General features: G+C 37.2%; 1 protein-coding gene across 10 annotated transcripts in view; it reads right to left on the bottom strand.

Annotated features, from left to right (window-relative positions):
• Nucleotides 1-13596, bottom strand: part of NBEAL1 (neurobeachin like 1) — a 205692-nt gene that overhangs the window by 25056 nt on the left and 167040 nt on the right. For all 10 annotated transcript variants that reach the window (XM_009182816.4, XM_009182820.4, XM_003907834.5 and 7 more), the window contains 4 exons: nt 11115-11224; nt 5566-5683; nt 3786-3883; nt 925-1041 (listed from right to left, as the gene is read on the bottom strand). In XM_009182816.4, the coding sequence (XP_009181080.2) occupies nt 925-1041; nt 3786-3883; nt 5566-5683; nt 11115-11224 (443 nt within the window). The remainder of the gene's footprint in view (nt 1-924; nt 1042-3785; nt 3884-5565; nt 5684-11114; nt 11225-13596) is intronic.

The following is a 13596-nucleotide window of genomic DNA, read 5'->3' as shown; positions in this document are numbered from 1 at the left end:
CATGGTTATTGAATCTGAGAAACATGCTGCAGTGATACTGTAATGCAGGGTTTTACAAACTACAACCTGTGGGACAAAGCCAGCCCACCACCTGTTTTGTAGGCGGTGGGTGAGCTAAGAATGGGTTTTATATTTTTAGATGATTACATTTTAAGTGGCTATATATGTACCTACAGAATATCTTTGAGTTTGCCTTTTGGCCTGCAAAGCCCAAAATATTTACCAGTTAGACCTATCTCACTGCTGCACACTTTTCAAATAAGTTATTATTTGACAGAAGAAAAAGTTTACCAACCTCTGCTGTATTGCAGAGACTGTTCAATGTATATCTTCAAACTTACTAACTTTTTATTTTCAATTTTCTTTTTGTGAAGGGTCAATGCTATCTGTCCTAACCACATTCACAGGTATGAATGCATTTTATAATCACATTCTGAATTACTGCAAGTAATTTAATATGTACATTTAAACATTTGAATTTTTTACTTAAACTCTTTCAATTACACCATTAACTACTCTTGTTTTACTAGACTACTCATTCTATCAATTAACAATGTGACTTATTAGGATCTATTTTATATATGAGCAGACATTATAATTAAGAGCTATTAAAATATTATCTCCATCTACATATCATCTCGATTGTCACAAGAAGCATTTTAAATCAAATTATTTATTCTTCTTTGTCAGGAAAATGTGAAGTAGATGAAAGAAAGCCAAGAAAAACAGTTCAGACTACCACTCAGCAGCAAACAAAAACTTCCAATAAAAATGTTTTAAAAATCCAACAATAGATTATTACTGTAAAATTTACTATCTTAAATTAAATACTATAATCCTTACTTCCCATTAAATAATAAAAAGACTTTAAAATGTACAGAATTTAGAGAAAACTTTTTTTGATATTACCAAGTTGGATATTACCTCTATAAAAAATGACTTGAGTTCAGGAAGGTGTTGAAACAGGTTTAGGGTTGAAGTGTCTATTTTGGTCGGCTTCTGCACTGCTTCTTCTGCTGATAATCTTGGAGGGTGTGGTTCCTTCAAAATAATTTTAAGGAAAAAACAATTCCATATCTATATTATTAATCTGTCACTATGTTCCTTCATATACACTAGGCTCTAGCTACAATGAATTACATACCATGCATTGTTGACAATTCTAGGTGTTGGCTCAGACTAGTCTCTTAGCAGAGTTACTACTTTCTTCATTTCTTTGGAAACCCCACTTCTACTTTAAAGTTTTTCTTACTGATTATCTCTCCTAAATTTTTAAGTCAGAATGTATTATTCTCTTTTATTATTTTTCCTTGGCAAATAATTTATATTTTAATTATAACTTATTTCTTTCTATGTTGGATTACATATAGTTGTTTATGGTCTGTCTTCCCCAACTAGATTATAAGTGCCTTAAAGCTAGAGAAGCTTTATTCATTTTTGGATTTCCATACTAGACCAGTATCCTACACATGTTAGATGCTTGGTAAAATTAAATGTAGTATTCAAAATTCAGAATGTATAATTTGGATGAATCTTTAATTCCTTGACAAGATCAAAATGTCAACACTGGTCAGGTGTGGTGGCTCACACCTGAAATGCTAGCATTTTGGGAGGCTGAGGTGGGCAGATCACTTGAGGTCAGAAGTTCAAGGCCATACTGGCTAACATGGTGAAACCCTGTCTCTACTAAAAATACAAAAATTGGTCAGGCATAGTGGTGTGCACCTATCGTTCCAGCTGCTTGAGAGGCTGAGGTAGGAGAATCGCTTGAACCCACAAGATGGAAGTTGCAGTGAGCTGAGATCATGCCACTGCACTCCAGCCTGGGTGACAGTGAGACTCCATCTCAAAAAAAAAAAAAAAAAAGTCAATACTATCAGAATCAAATTATAGGTACTGCTGCATACTTTTCAAGTAAATTATTATTCTTCCTCAACTTTCATGTCAGAAACACAGAACAGTATCACCTATATAAATATGAAATAAATGGCAAGTAAAATGAATATTTCAAAGGCACAGTTAAAAGGCAAAACAGAATTCTATCTAAAGTAAATTCTTGCATCTCTACAACAAAATATTGATTATAGGCAATAGATGTGAAAGCTGTAAGTACGAAAATATTTAGCTTTTAGACCAGGCATGGTGGCTCACACTTGTAATCCCAGGACTTTGGGAGGTTGAGGCAGGCAGATCACCTGAGGTCAGGAGTTAGAGACCAGCCTGTCCAACAAGGCAAAACCCCATCTCTCCTAAAAATTAGCCAGGTGTGGTGGCGGACGCCTATAATCCCAGCTACTTGGGAGGCTGAGGCAGGAGAATCGCTTGAACCCAGGAGGTGGAGGTTGGAGTGAGCCGAGATCGCGCCATTGCACTCCAGCCCAGGCAACAAGAGCAAAACTCCGTCTCAAAAAAAAAAAAGAAAAAAAAATTAGCTTTTAATAGATATTATTCATTTTATTTCAAATCAAATAATGATTTTTGTATCATTTTTATGACAATAAAAACTAACAGCACCACTTGTAAAACAAAAAGAAAAGTAAAAGAGGTGTGAAAATATGATAGCATCTATTTCAAAGCCCTTTGAAACATTCTGTTTTAGTCTGTTACTTTTGCCTTCTGACTGTACCAGAAGGTAAGGGATAAAGCATTGACTTCATATATGACTATTCTGTAAAAACCAATGTTGGAGGTTCCAAGCAAACCATTGCTAAGGAACAGTAACAATTACAAAGTTTAGCCCAATTACTGTATTGACAGAAGGACACCTATAAGTTAGAGCTTAGATATACTACTGTTGTAATAGCTGTGGTGATTTCAGTTCAATACTGTATTCAAGAGAGATACAAAGATGATTAAGAGAAAGTTGCTGCCTTTAATGTATTTATAATGTACTGAGGCAAATGGATAAATATACAACCTAAGGCAGAAAGTATCATAATTAGGTAGCAAATAAAGGCCCATAAGAACATTTTAAGAGATCTAGTTTAACAGGGGGCTTACAGCTACTAATTCAGAGGAAACATGGCATGCGAGAAAGGCTCTGGAGTTAGATGGTCAGGCATATAATCCTAGTCACTTTCTTGTTGTGTAAACTTAGAAAAAAGTATTTAGTTTCTCAAAGGCATTATAGGCTAGGTATTACTTTCTGTGAGGCTTGGCTTTATCTCCTGAAAAATGAGGATAACTGAATTTTTACTATGAAGATTAGATGAAGATTAGGTAAAGTACCTAACAAACACAGTGATTGCTTAAGAACAAATCTAGTTAATAAAATTTTTTTTAATGTATTCCACATCACTAAATTCATATACTGAAAAAGATCAAGACATCTTTGAAAACTAACATTAGATTAATTTCCATGAATCCAAACCCGTGTGTTATCAGGAAGATGATTTAATTTCAGATACTAGTATGGGGAAAGAAATATATGTAGTATTTTTAATAATTTGATTCTACATTTTAAATATTCTATAATTCGATTCTTAGGACTGGGTTTGGGCTCTGGAAAGTAAGTGCCTTTTTGGGCAGATGTGAGCTATTAGAAGTTTTACATGTGGAATGAGTCCCAATATGAGGACAGTTTTAATGGCATACCCTAATTGGTACTCAGTTTTTCCTCTTGGAAATAATAAAAGACTTTCTGAGCAAATAGAAATCTTTCTGTAACTGAGAGTAATTGGCTATACATATGGATCTTGACTGCAATATTTTGTTATATACTTAAATCTACTTCTTAAGTTGACTTAAATCTACTTCTTAAGTTGTCGATAACACATATGACTTACCTTTAATAACTGACAAGGTGTTTGCCCAAAATTATTAATCATCCCTTCTAAGGCTTTTCTTTCTTTCTCATCTGTTAAGGCATCCAGATCCACAGCTCCTAAAACCAGGAGAAGAAGTCAACTTACTACAGAGTGAAAATAAATCAGCAAGCCACATCACTGATTAATGTATCAGGCTCACTGGTGTGTGTGTGTGTGTGTGTATACACACATATATATATATATATATACACACACATTTTTTTTTTTGAGACAGTCTTGCTGTGTTGCCCAGGCTGGAGTGCAGTGGTATGCTCTCGACTCACTGCAACCTCCACTGCCTGGGTTCAAGCGATTCTCCTGCATCAGCCTCCTGAGTAGCTGGGACTACAGGTGCATTCCACCACGCCCAGCTAATTTTTGTATTTTTAGTAGAGATTGGGTTTCACTATGTTGACCAGACTGGTCTTGAACTTCTGACCTCATGTGATCTGCCTGCCCCAGCCTCCCAAAGTGCTGGGATTACAGGCGTGACCTACCACCCCAGCCTCACTGGTACAGTTTCAATAAAATATTATTCTATTCTTCAATTTATAACATTGTGAAAAGGTAATTTTAAAAAATCAGCAACTCATCAAACATTAAATATATGTAAAAATTAGCTAAAATATTTTAAGCAATTGAAAGTTAAATGATATTCTATGAAGGTTTCTACTGGGGGAGGGGTGGTGGGTCATGCCTGTAATCCCAGCACTTTGTGAGGCTGAGGCGGGAGGACTGCTTGAGACCTGGAGTTTGAAACCAGCCTGGGCAACAAAGTGAGACTTCATCTCTCTAAAAAATTTTAAACATTAGCTGGGTGTGGTGGTAAGGCAGGAGGGACTGGTTGACCCCAGGAGTTCCAGGTTGCAGTCAAGTATGATTATGCCACTGCACTCTAGCCTGGGTGAAAGAGCAAGACCCTGTCACAAAATAAAAAAAAAAATAAAATATAAGTTTCTTTTGCAAAAATACGAACTATACTCAGAGTATACCTAATTGTTTTGGTCATAATAGTCAAACTCAAACAAGAGTAATAACTACACAAAAATACTGCTTTAAGTTATTGCTTGAAACAAAGGTTTCGAAAGGTAATATTCTGGTTAACTGATTATACTCAGCCACATCTAATATGGATTGTTACATGACTAGTAATTGGCTAAACTAGGTAAGTCCAAGCTTCTAACAGCCATGCAATACTTTCTCCTCACAAACCTATTACCTGAATGGATACGGCATGGCAAAAATATGCTCATTTACCAAAAGTCTCTCACTGTATTCACATTCACATAACTTCACAGTATTCACCATCTTTAGAACTATTAGTCTACTTAAGGATTAGTAAAGAACTACTTTTTAAAAATCATTTTAAGGCCATCAGAAAATACTCCTGATTCTGAGCAAAATAATGTCATCATATGTATCATTTGAAGAATTTGTTATTTGTAATTTCAAAGGCCTTGTTTCAAAATCTGCTACTGTTTAATACTGAATGTTTAATGTTTGACTCAACTGAATAGGACAAATATGTTAGAGATCAAAAACTTTTATGATGTTAATAAGTGACATTTATAACTAGACTGGCATATACACACTTAACTACTATTACAAAAACAGCAGCAGTCTCTTAATCTTTCAAGTAAAAAGATGTTTTGAAAATGTAGTCTTTCTCATATTAAATAGGCCCAAAATAACTGTAAACATATATTAAACAATAGTTTCTATCACAGTAAAGCAAGAGAAAAAGTGTATAGATTTATACCTTCGTAACTACAATAATAGAAAACGTTGAGTGCCTCTACTGCAGCTGGTCCCCTCTGTTTATAGCCAAAGATCAGATCTATCCATTCATGAAGATGAGCTGAAACATATTCAGACTCCTAGGAAAAGAACAAATTTAATAATTAATATAGAGATATCTTCCAACTGCAATGTAAATTCGATTCTTTAAAAAAGTAAGAACAAATGAAACATTTCCACACACAAATCTTTCTGGTGGCAAAATAAAATTATCTCGAAATAATGGCAAACATTTATTCAATATCTACTACATATATTAACTATTCCTATCTACTATAATGTAGATATATTTATTAATATTAATACATGCATTTCCTAATACGCAAATAAAATACAAATATGCTTATAACAGCCCAAAAATAATAACAAAAGAGCTAAAAGACAGCTATGGAATGCATCTCTGTGGTAAAATTTCCATTGAAATAGTTGTCTAGAAATTCAATTCAAGAAAAAAAAAAAGATCAATTTAAGGAAACAATGAAACCACACTTAGGTGGACAAAATGGCTGCAAATCATTCTCTCCCTCACAGTAACCACTTACTAAGAGGAGGACAAGGTGGCAGGTAGAGACCTCCTGGAAATTACTAGTGATAACTTGAAAGACAGTGAGGAAATTGTTATTGGAGACAGGAGAAAACGGGACTCATGTTTTAGTTATATGAAAGAAAGAATGAACTCATGAATTTGGGTGTACAGACTTCCAAACAGAACATTTTAAGTACCATTTGGCTTCCTTCAGGCGCCTATGATAAAGTATGAGAGGAGTAAGATGGGTTAAAAAGTGAACTATTTGATTTTTTTGTGGGGGGGGACGGAATCTCTTGCTCTGTCACCCAGGTTGGAGTGCAGTGGCGTGATCTTGACTCACTGCAACCTCCGCCTCCCAGAGGTTCAAGAGATTCTACTGCCTCAGCCTCCTAAGTAAGTTGGGATTACAGGTGCCTGCTACCACACCCAGCTAATTTTTTGTATTTTCAGTAGAGATGGGGTTTTAACATGTTGGCCAGACTGATCTCGAACTCCTGACCTCAGGTGATCCACCTGCCTTGGCCTCCCGAAGTGCTGGGATTACAGGTGTGGGCCACCATGCCCAGCCAAAAGTGAACTATTTGATTTTTAAGCACAATTTAAAGAAAATATAAAAAAGCCAGATATTGCTGGATTCAAAAATAAAACCATTGCAAGAGCCAGGCATGGTGGCTCATGTCTGTTATCCCAACACTTTGGGAGGGCAAAGCAGGTGGATCGCTTGAGCCCAGGAGTTCCAGACCAGCCTGGGCAACATGGCGAAACCCCCCTTCTGCTACAAAAAATTAGCTGGGAATGGTGGTATGCACCTATAGTCCCAGCTACTCAGGAGGCTGAGGTGGGAGGATCACTTGAGCCCAGGAGGACATGGCTGAAGTGAGTTGTGATAATGTCACTGCACTCTAGCTGGGGGACATTTCTCAGTCCCAGGATCTCTAGAGGGCAAAGACTCTCGAAATGAGAAATTGCCTAAGGCAACTATCAAATCAGAATGTCACCGGTAAAATATGGTCTTGGATAAAAGTTTAGTTCAAGTGTTTGGCTGTAAAATAATCTGTTGGAACCTCAGAAAGATTTAAGGTTGTACCCCACAGACCCACTCAACTAGAAAATAGAGTGTCTAAGAATCTTAAGAGCATTTTTCCATAGTAGCCGCCCATCCAACCCAAAGTAGAGAAGGGACTGTTTTGTAAAGTAATGTTGAATGGCTTTTGTCCAATAGACCTGACACATAAGAAACCTATAAGGTTTTAAATGGAATTAGACTAGTTTAGAGTAAAAGAGAGAAACTGCTTAAAAAAGAAGAGAGATCTTTGGCTTTCAATTCACTGTGGTTAGGAAAGAGGCTGACAAAAACACTCATGTAAACGAAGTTTTGTTTTTGCTTTTGTTTTAAATGGAATAAAAAGAATGACTTAGTGAGAGGCCAAAGCTCAAACGTAGAACCAAGAGCCACTGAGCACCCCTCTCAGGAAACAGGACTGGACCCTAATAGAAGATCTGAGAGCATGTCCTTACTGGAATTCTGAATTGCTATAAACCAGTATTTGTATTTGTGACTGCTAGAAGCCTCCTGTTTTCCTCCTCCTTTTGAATGGGAGTGTCTGTTAAAAGTTCTCTTATCCTTTCATACCACTGTTGTTACATGGGGGCAGATAACTTGCCTCTTTAGTTCAGGCTTCAGATCCAAGAGGAGCCACATCTGAGTAATTTCATCCACACACAGACTTGACTTAGATAATGAGATCCTGAATTTTAGGCCTCAAACCTTAATGTGGAATAGCAAACTACTGTCTGTGGGTCAAATCTGAGTTGCTGCCAGATTTGTAGATTAGTAGAACACAGCCACATCCATTTGTTTTTGCAGTACAACGGCAGAACTGAGTAGCTGCAACATAGATCTTATGACCAACAAAGGCAAAAAATTTACTATCTGTCCCTTTACAGAAACAATTTGCCAATTCCTTCCTTAATGAGATGAGGGTTTTAGGGGAAGGGTGTCTTGAGAGGAAGTGAATATATTTTGCATGTAGGAGTAAAATAATTTTTGACCAGAGGGCAGAATATATGTTGATTAAAGATAGCTACAAATTCTTGCCAGGTGCGGTGGCTCATGCTTGTAATCCCAGCACTATGGGAGGCCGAGGCATGTGGATCACGAGGTCAGGAGACTGAGACCATCCTGGCCAACATGGTGAAACCCAATCTCTACTAAAAATACAAAAAATTAGCCAGGCGTGGTGGTGGGCACCTGTAGCCCCAGCTACTCGGGAGGCTGAGGCAGGAGAATGGCATGAGTCTGGGACACGGAGCTTGCAGTGAGCTGAGATCATGCCACTGCACTCCAGCCTGGGTGACAGAGTGAGACCCTGTCTCAGAACAACAACAACAACAACAAAAATATAGCTACAAATTCTTTCTCACTCTTAGCATTGAGAGATGGAGCTCAATTTCCCTCCTCTTCAATCTGGCATTGATACTGTTACTGTTTAAACATTATAAAGTGGCAGAAGTGATGCTATGAAGAAATAGTGGAAGTTTCCACTTTTGGAGAGCACTTAGCTGCCAGGTGAGGAGTCTCACTACCCAGCTGGAGAGGAGATATCCTGAGATTACATGGAGAGGCAGAAAAGCTAGCATCCTACTGTTTCAATGCAGCCTTCAGATGACTCCAATCCCAGCTGCCACATGACTGTAACTAACTGCACGAGAACTTCAAGCAAGAGCAGAATTCCTCAGTTGAGGCCAGCTAACCCACTAAACTGTGGGAGATGATGATAAAATGGCTATACTTTTTTTTTTTTTAATTGTTATACTTTAAGTTCTGGGATACACGTGCAGAACATGCAGGTTTGTTATGTAGGTATACATGTGCCATGGTGGTTTGCTGCACCCAACAACCCGTCATCTACATTAGGTATTTCTCCTAACGCTATCCTTCCCCTAAAATGGCTATACTTTTAAGCCACTGAATTCTGGAACAGTTTGTTACTCAGTAATACATAACTGAAATATATAATTCTAATATCTTATTAATAGGGTTGTGAAAGCTGTATGGATAAAAATGGAGTCCCTTATGCCAAAACCTAACAAAATCTAGTGGAGAGGCCATAAAGGAGGGGCTCTTATGCATACATGCCTATAATAAAGACTATCACAAAGACACTCTGAAAACCACAACCATATACCAAGAATACTTCTGCGAGGATGTCTGCCCAGCAACTGCCTGTTCAACCTTGGAATAATGCCATCCTTGTTATTAATCCTTGTGGTCAAGGATAATTGTTTCAAAACAACTTATGTAACCTTCCTCATTCTACCTTTAAAAACCTTTGCCTTCCTGGGTACATCTCTGGCCCCTAATGGTTCACCAGGGCACAAGTATTATCAGACTGCAGTTCATCATTCATTCCCAAATAAGTCTTTTTTTTTTTTAAAGCGACAGGGTCTTGCTATATTGCCCAGGCTGGTCTCAAACTCCTGGGCTCAAGTGATCCTCTCATTGCAGCCTCCCAAGTAGCTGGGACTACAGGTGCACACCACCCACACTTGGCTAAACTCATTTTTGCTTTTTTAAATTTTTTCTAAATTCCTTATTCATGCATAGCGTTAAGGCTTACAAATAGTATAACTGAATTCTGAATTTTATAAATATATGCTTATTTTATAAATACATAATGATAAAAAATGTTTCCAAGTACTGGCTTAATTATTTTCAGAGTCCTCCAACATTTCAGCTTAGGTAGAGAATAAAGTGGGCTACTGTGGGGAAAAGTGGAGCCATCAATATCATCTGCAAGATAGCAACACAGTATCAATGTTAAACTAACCCTCACTAGTCCTTCAATTCCAAATTAGGAAATTTAACTAAAAACTAATACTTTATTATTATTATTTTTTGAGATGGAGTCTCGCTCTGTCTCCCAGGCTGGAGTCCAGTGGTGTGATCTCAGCTCACTGCAACCTCTGCCTCCTGGGTTCAAGAGATTCTCCTACCTCAGCCTCCTGAGTAGCTGGGATTACAGGCACCCGCCACCACACCCAGCTAATTTTTGTATTTTTAGTAGAGATGGGGTTTCGCCATGTTGGCCAGGCTGGTTGCAAATTCCTGACCTCAGGTGATCTGCCCGCCTTGGCCTGCCACAGTGCTGGGATTAGAGGCATGAGCCACTGTGTCCAGCCATACATTTTTTAAAGTGGCATTTAAGGTTTAGCTGCCTTTTTTTTTTTTTTTTTGAGACAGAGTCTCAAAAAAAATTGCATTCCTGTCACCCGGGCCATTGCATTCCTGTCACCTGGGCTGGAATGCAATGGCGTGATCTCAGCTCACTGCAATCTCTGCCTCGTGGGTTCAAGTGATTCTCCTGCCTCAGCCTCCTGAGTAGCTGGGATTATAGGCATGCGCCACCACGCCTGGCTAATTTTTTTATCTTTAATTTCACCATGATGAAGTTTCACCATGTTGGCCAGGCTGATCTCTGAACTCCTGACCTCAGGTGAGGCCTTGGCCTCCTTGGTCTCCAAAAGTGCTAGGATTACAGGTGTGAGCCACTGCGCTTGGCTTAGATGCCTTTCTTTTAGAAGCTTAGTGAAATCCTTCAGAGAAAACAAAAATGTACTCATCCTTGTTACACTTAAAATAAATGTGAAAACTGTAAAACGCCAAACTACACCAGCTTGGTGACTGGAACATTTACATATACAGCAGATGGACATTTTACAGGGCTGAAATGTTTAATATTTTGCTATATATATATATATATATATATATATATATATTTTCATGGTACTATACTACAGTCTCACTATATCAGAAGATTCATAGCCTCAAAATAAATTACCATATTGTACTTTCTAAAGTCAGCTTATATAATAAATTACAAATTAATCTAGAAAAATAATTAAGTCAGATTATCCCATCCCCTGGAAAACACATCTTTTATCTTATTATTCTGTCTAATAACTAAATGCAAAAGTCTCACCAAAGCTTTCCTATGTTTATAGATGAAATCTTCAGCTGATTTAGCCCATTTGGGGAGAATGACATCATTTACTAATTCTCTGGAAACTTGTAGACGACCCAAGTTAAATTCTAAGACATGTAAAAAGAAACTGTATCAAATCATTGTAGATTATAATAAACAAAGTAAAACAAACAATAATAAGGGCACATTCCCATGCAAAACATTTTTTTTTTTTTTAAATTCTTATCTATTGGAGTACATACCAGTTAATTTAAAAACAAAAATAACTAGTTTTAAATTAGCTATTATAATGTAAATTAGAGTAAGAATTAAGTTGTTAAGCAAGAAAAGTGGGGGAAACTATAGCTACAACCCTTATTTTAATCTGACCAAAATGAAAAATTAAGTTTTCTTCTCACACTTAAAATAATGAGAGGGACACAGTCCCTCTAATAGTACACTTACAAAATACAGCTCCTTAAAGCTTTTTGGTGTAACTCATACCTTAAACTCACTCACTAGAACAGTTATATTTGTCTGATGAAGAATAACATATTTACATACCATTATTCTAAAAAGATACTTGCATAATAAAGATCTGCTCATATGGTTAGAACATGGCATTTTGATAAAATTTCCCCAAATATGAGGGTTTTTTTTTTTTTGTTTATACAACGTGGCGGGGTAGAAGGGGGACTGTTAACACAAAAGACCTTTAAAAAAGAAGGCCTTAAAATACCAGTGTGCTGCCTTAAAATACTAGTGTATCACAAGTTGGAGAGGAATTTAAATGTCATAAAATGACAGGATGCACAGTGCCTTTGGTTTTATGTTAAACCCATCACAGTGTAGCAGATATTATTTGTTGCCCACCTGATAGTCATTCCCCCTTTTTATTTGCTAGCAGAACCTTTATTTCATTCAAGTGTCCATCTCTGCCCTATATTTCATGCCCATTCCAGGTGACTGGTCTAGGGGTTGGTATATGACCCAGTTCTGGAGAATGAGAAGTTATGAGGAAGAGTTTTTCACTCTTAAGAAAGGACACAACGGATTAACAGCCTCACTTATTTCTAAGATATTGTTGGATCTGCCTATGATGCCTAAAACTGCGTTAGGCATTTGTGACCATAAGAGGAACTAGCCAAAGTCAAAATACTCAGAATGGCACAGTGAAAATACAGAAAAAAAGTTAGCGCTGATGATGCTAAGCTATCTGAAATTTCCATACCTCAGGAATTTTATTATGGGAAACACTAAAATTTCCTTGTTTGCACAATTTTGAGCTGGTTTTATTAAAATTTTTTCCCAAAGGCATTCTGTTTTTCTTTGTTTTTAAATTTTTTACTCTTAAAGGCATTCTAATTCATATATTTACTTTCTGCCAAACAGCTCACCTCAAAGAGGCAATGTATAGTTAGAAGTGGAGGCCATCAAGACAATGGTGCTAAAGATAGCAACTAACTCTTATATAAATTGTTAAAGAGTACCTTAAGTTCTCTATCCAAATGTAGTCTGCTCATCCCTCCTATTCTAGATACTCTGCTTTAGGATAATCCAGTCCAACAGCTGACTGAGAGTTTAGGATCAGACTCAGACAACAGATTTACCTCATTTTCTGAAAGTCACCAATTTTGACTGCCTTACTATGACGCCCTGCCTCCAACAGCCTGTTCCAGAGTACACAAAGTGACATTAAGCTCTGGATATGTTCTCCTCAGTATGAAAAATAATTGTACTGAATAAACGAAGGGTCAAACATTAACACTACATGTTAGGGCAGGGAAAAAAGTTGGCAATAACTCTTTAACATTGTGGAACCTCCCTAAAGAACACCAATAGTAAAAATATTGCTATTTTCCTTATTTGTACTTAAATGTAAAACTACCTCACAGGAAAAGAATTTGGACATTTAAAAATGTATTAATATTTAACTCCATACTTCTCTACTTCAAAAACATAAATTTTCAAATATTATAGTAACTTATATCCTGTCATTTTAATTTGCCTACTCTTGCATGCTCTAAATCAGGAGTTACCAAACTTTTCCTATAAAAGGTCAAAGAATAAATATTTTTGGCTTTGTGAGTGATATCATATCTGCTGCAACTACTCAAATCTGCTGATATGCTTACTTTGAAAGTAACCTTCTATGATACAAAAATGAATTGGCTGGCCGGGCATGGTGACTCACACCTGTAATCCAAGCATTTTGGGAGGCCGAGGTGGAAGGATCACTTGAGCCCAGGAGTTCAAGACCAGCCTGGACAACAAAGTGAGACTCCATCTCTCCAAAAATAAATGCGGGCATGGTGGTGCACACCTATAGTCCCAGCTACTCAGGAGGCTGAGCCGAGAGGATTGCTTGAGCCCAGGAGGTCAAGGCTGCAGTGAGTAGTGATCACGGCACTGCATTGCAGCCTAAGGAAAAAGCGAGACCCTGTCTCAAAAAAAAAAACAAAAAAAAAAAAACAACAAAAAAAAAAAAAAACGGAATTGG

Source organism: Papio anubis, chromosome 10, assembly GCF_008728515.1.
Source record: "Papio anubis isolate 15944 chromosome 10, Panubis1.0, whole genome shotgun sequence".
NCBI lineage: Eukaryota > Metazoa > Chordata > Mammalia > Primates > Cercopithecidae > Papio > Papio anubis.
Note: the sequence above shows the minus strand (reverse complement) of the source record. Positions and strands in the feature narration are given on the sequence as shown.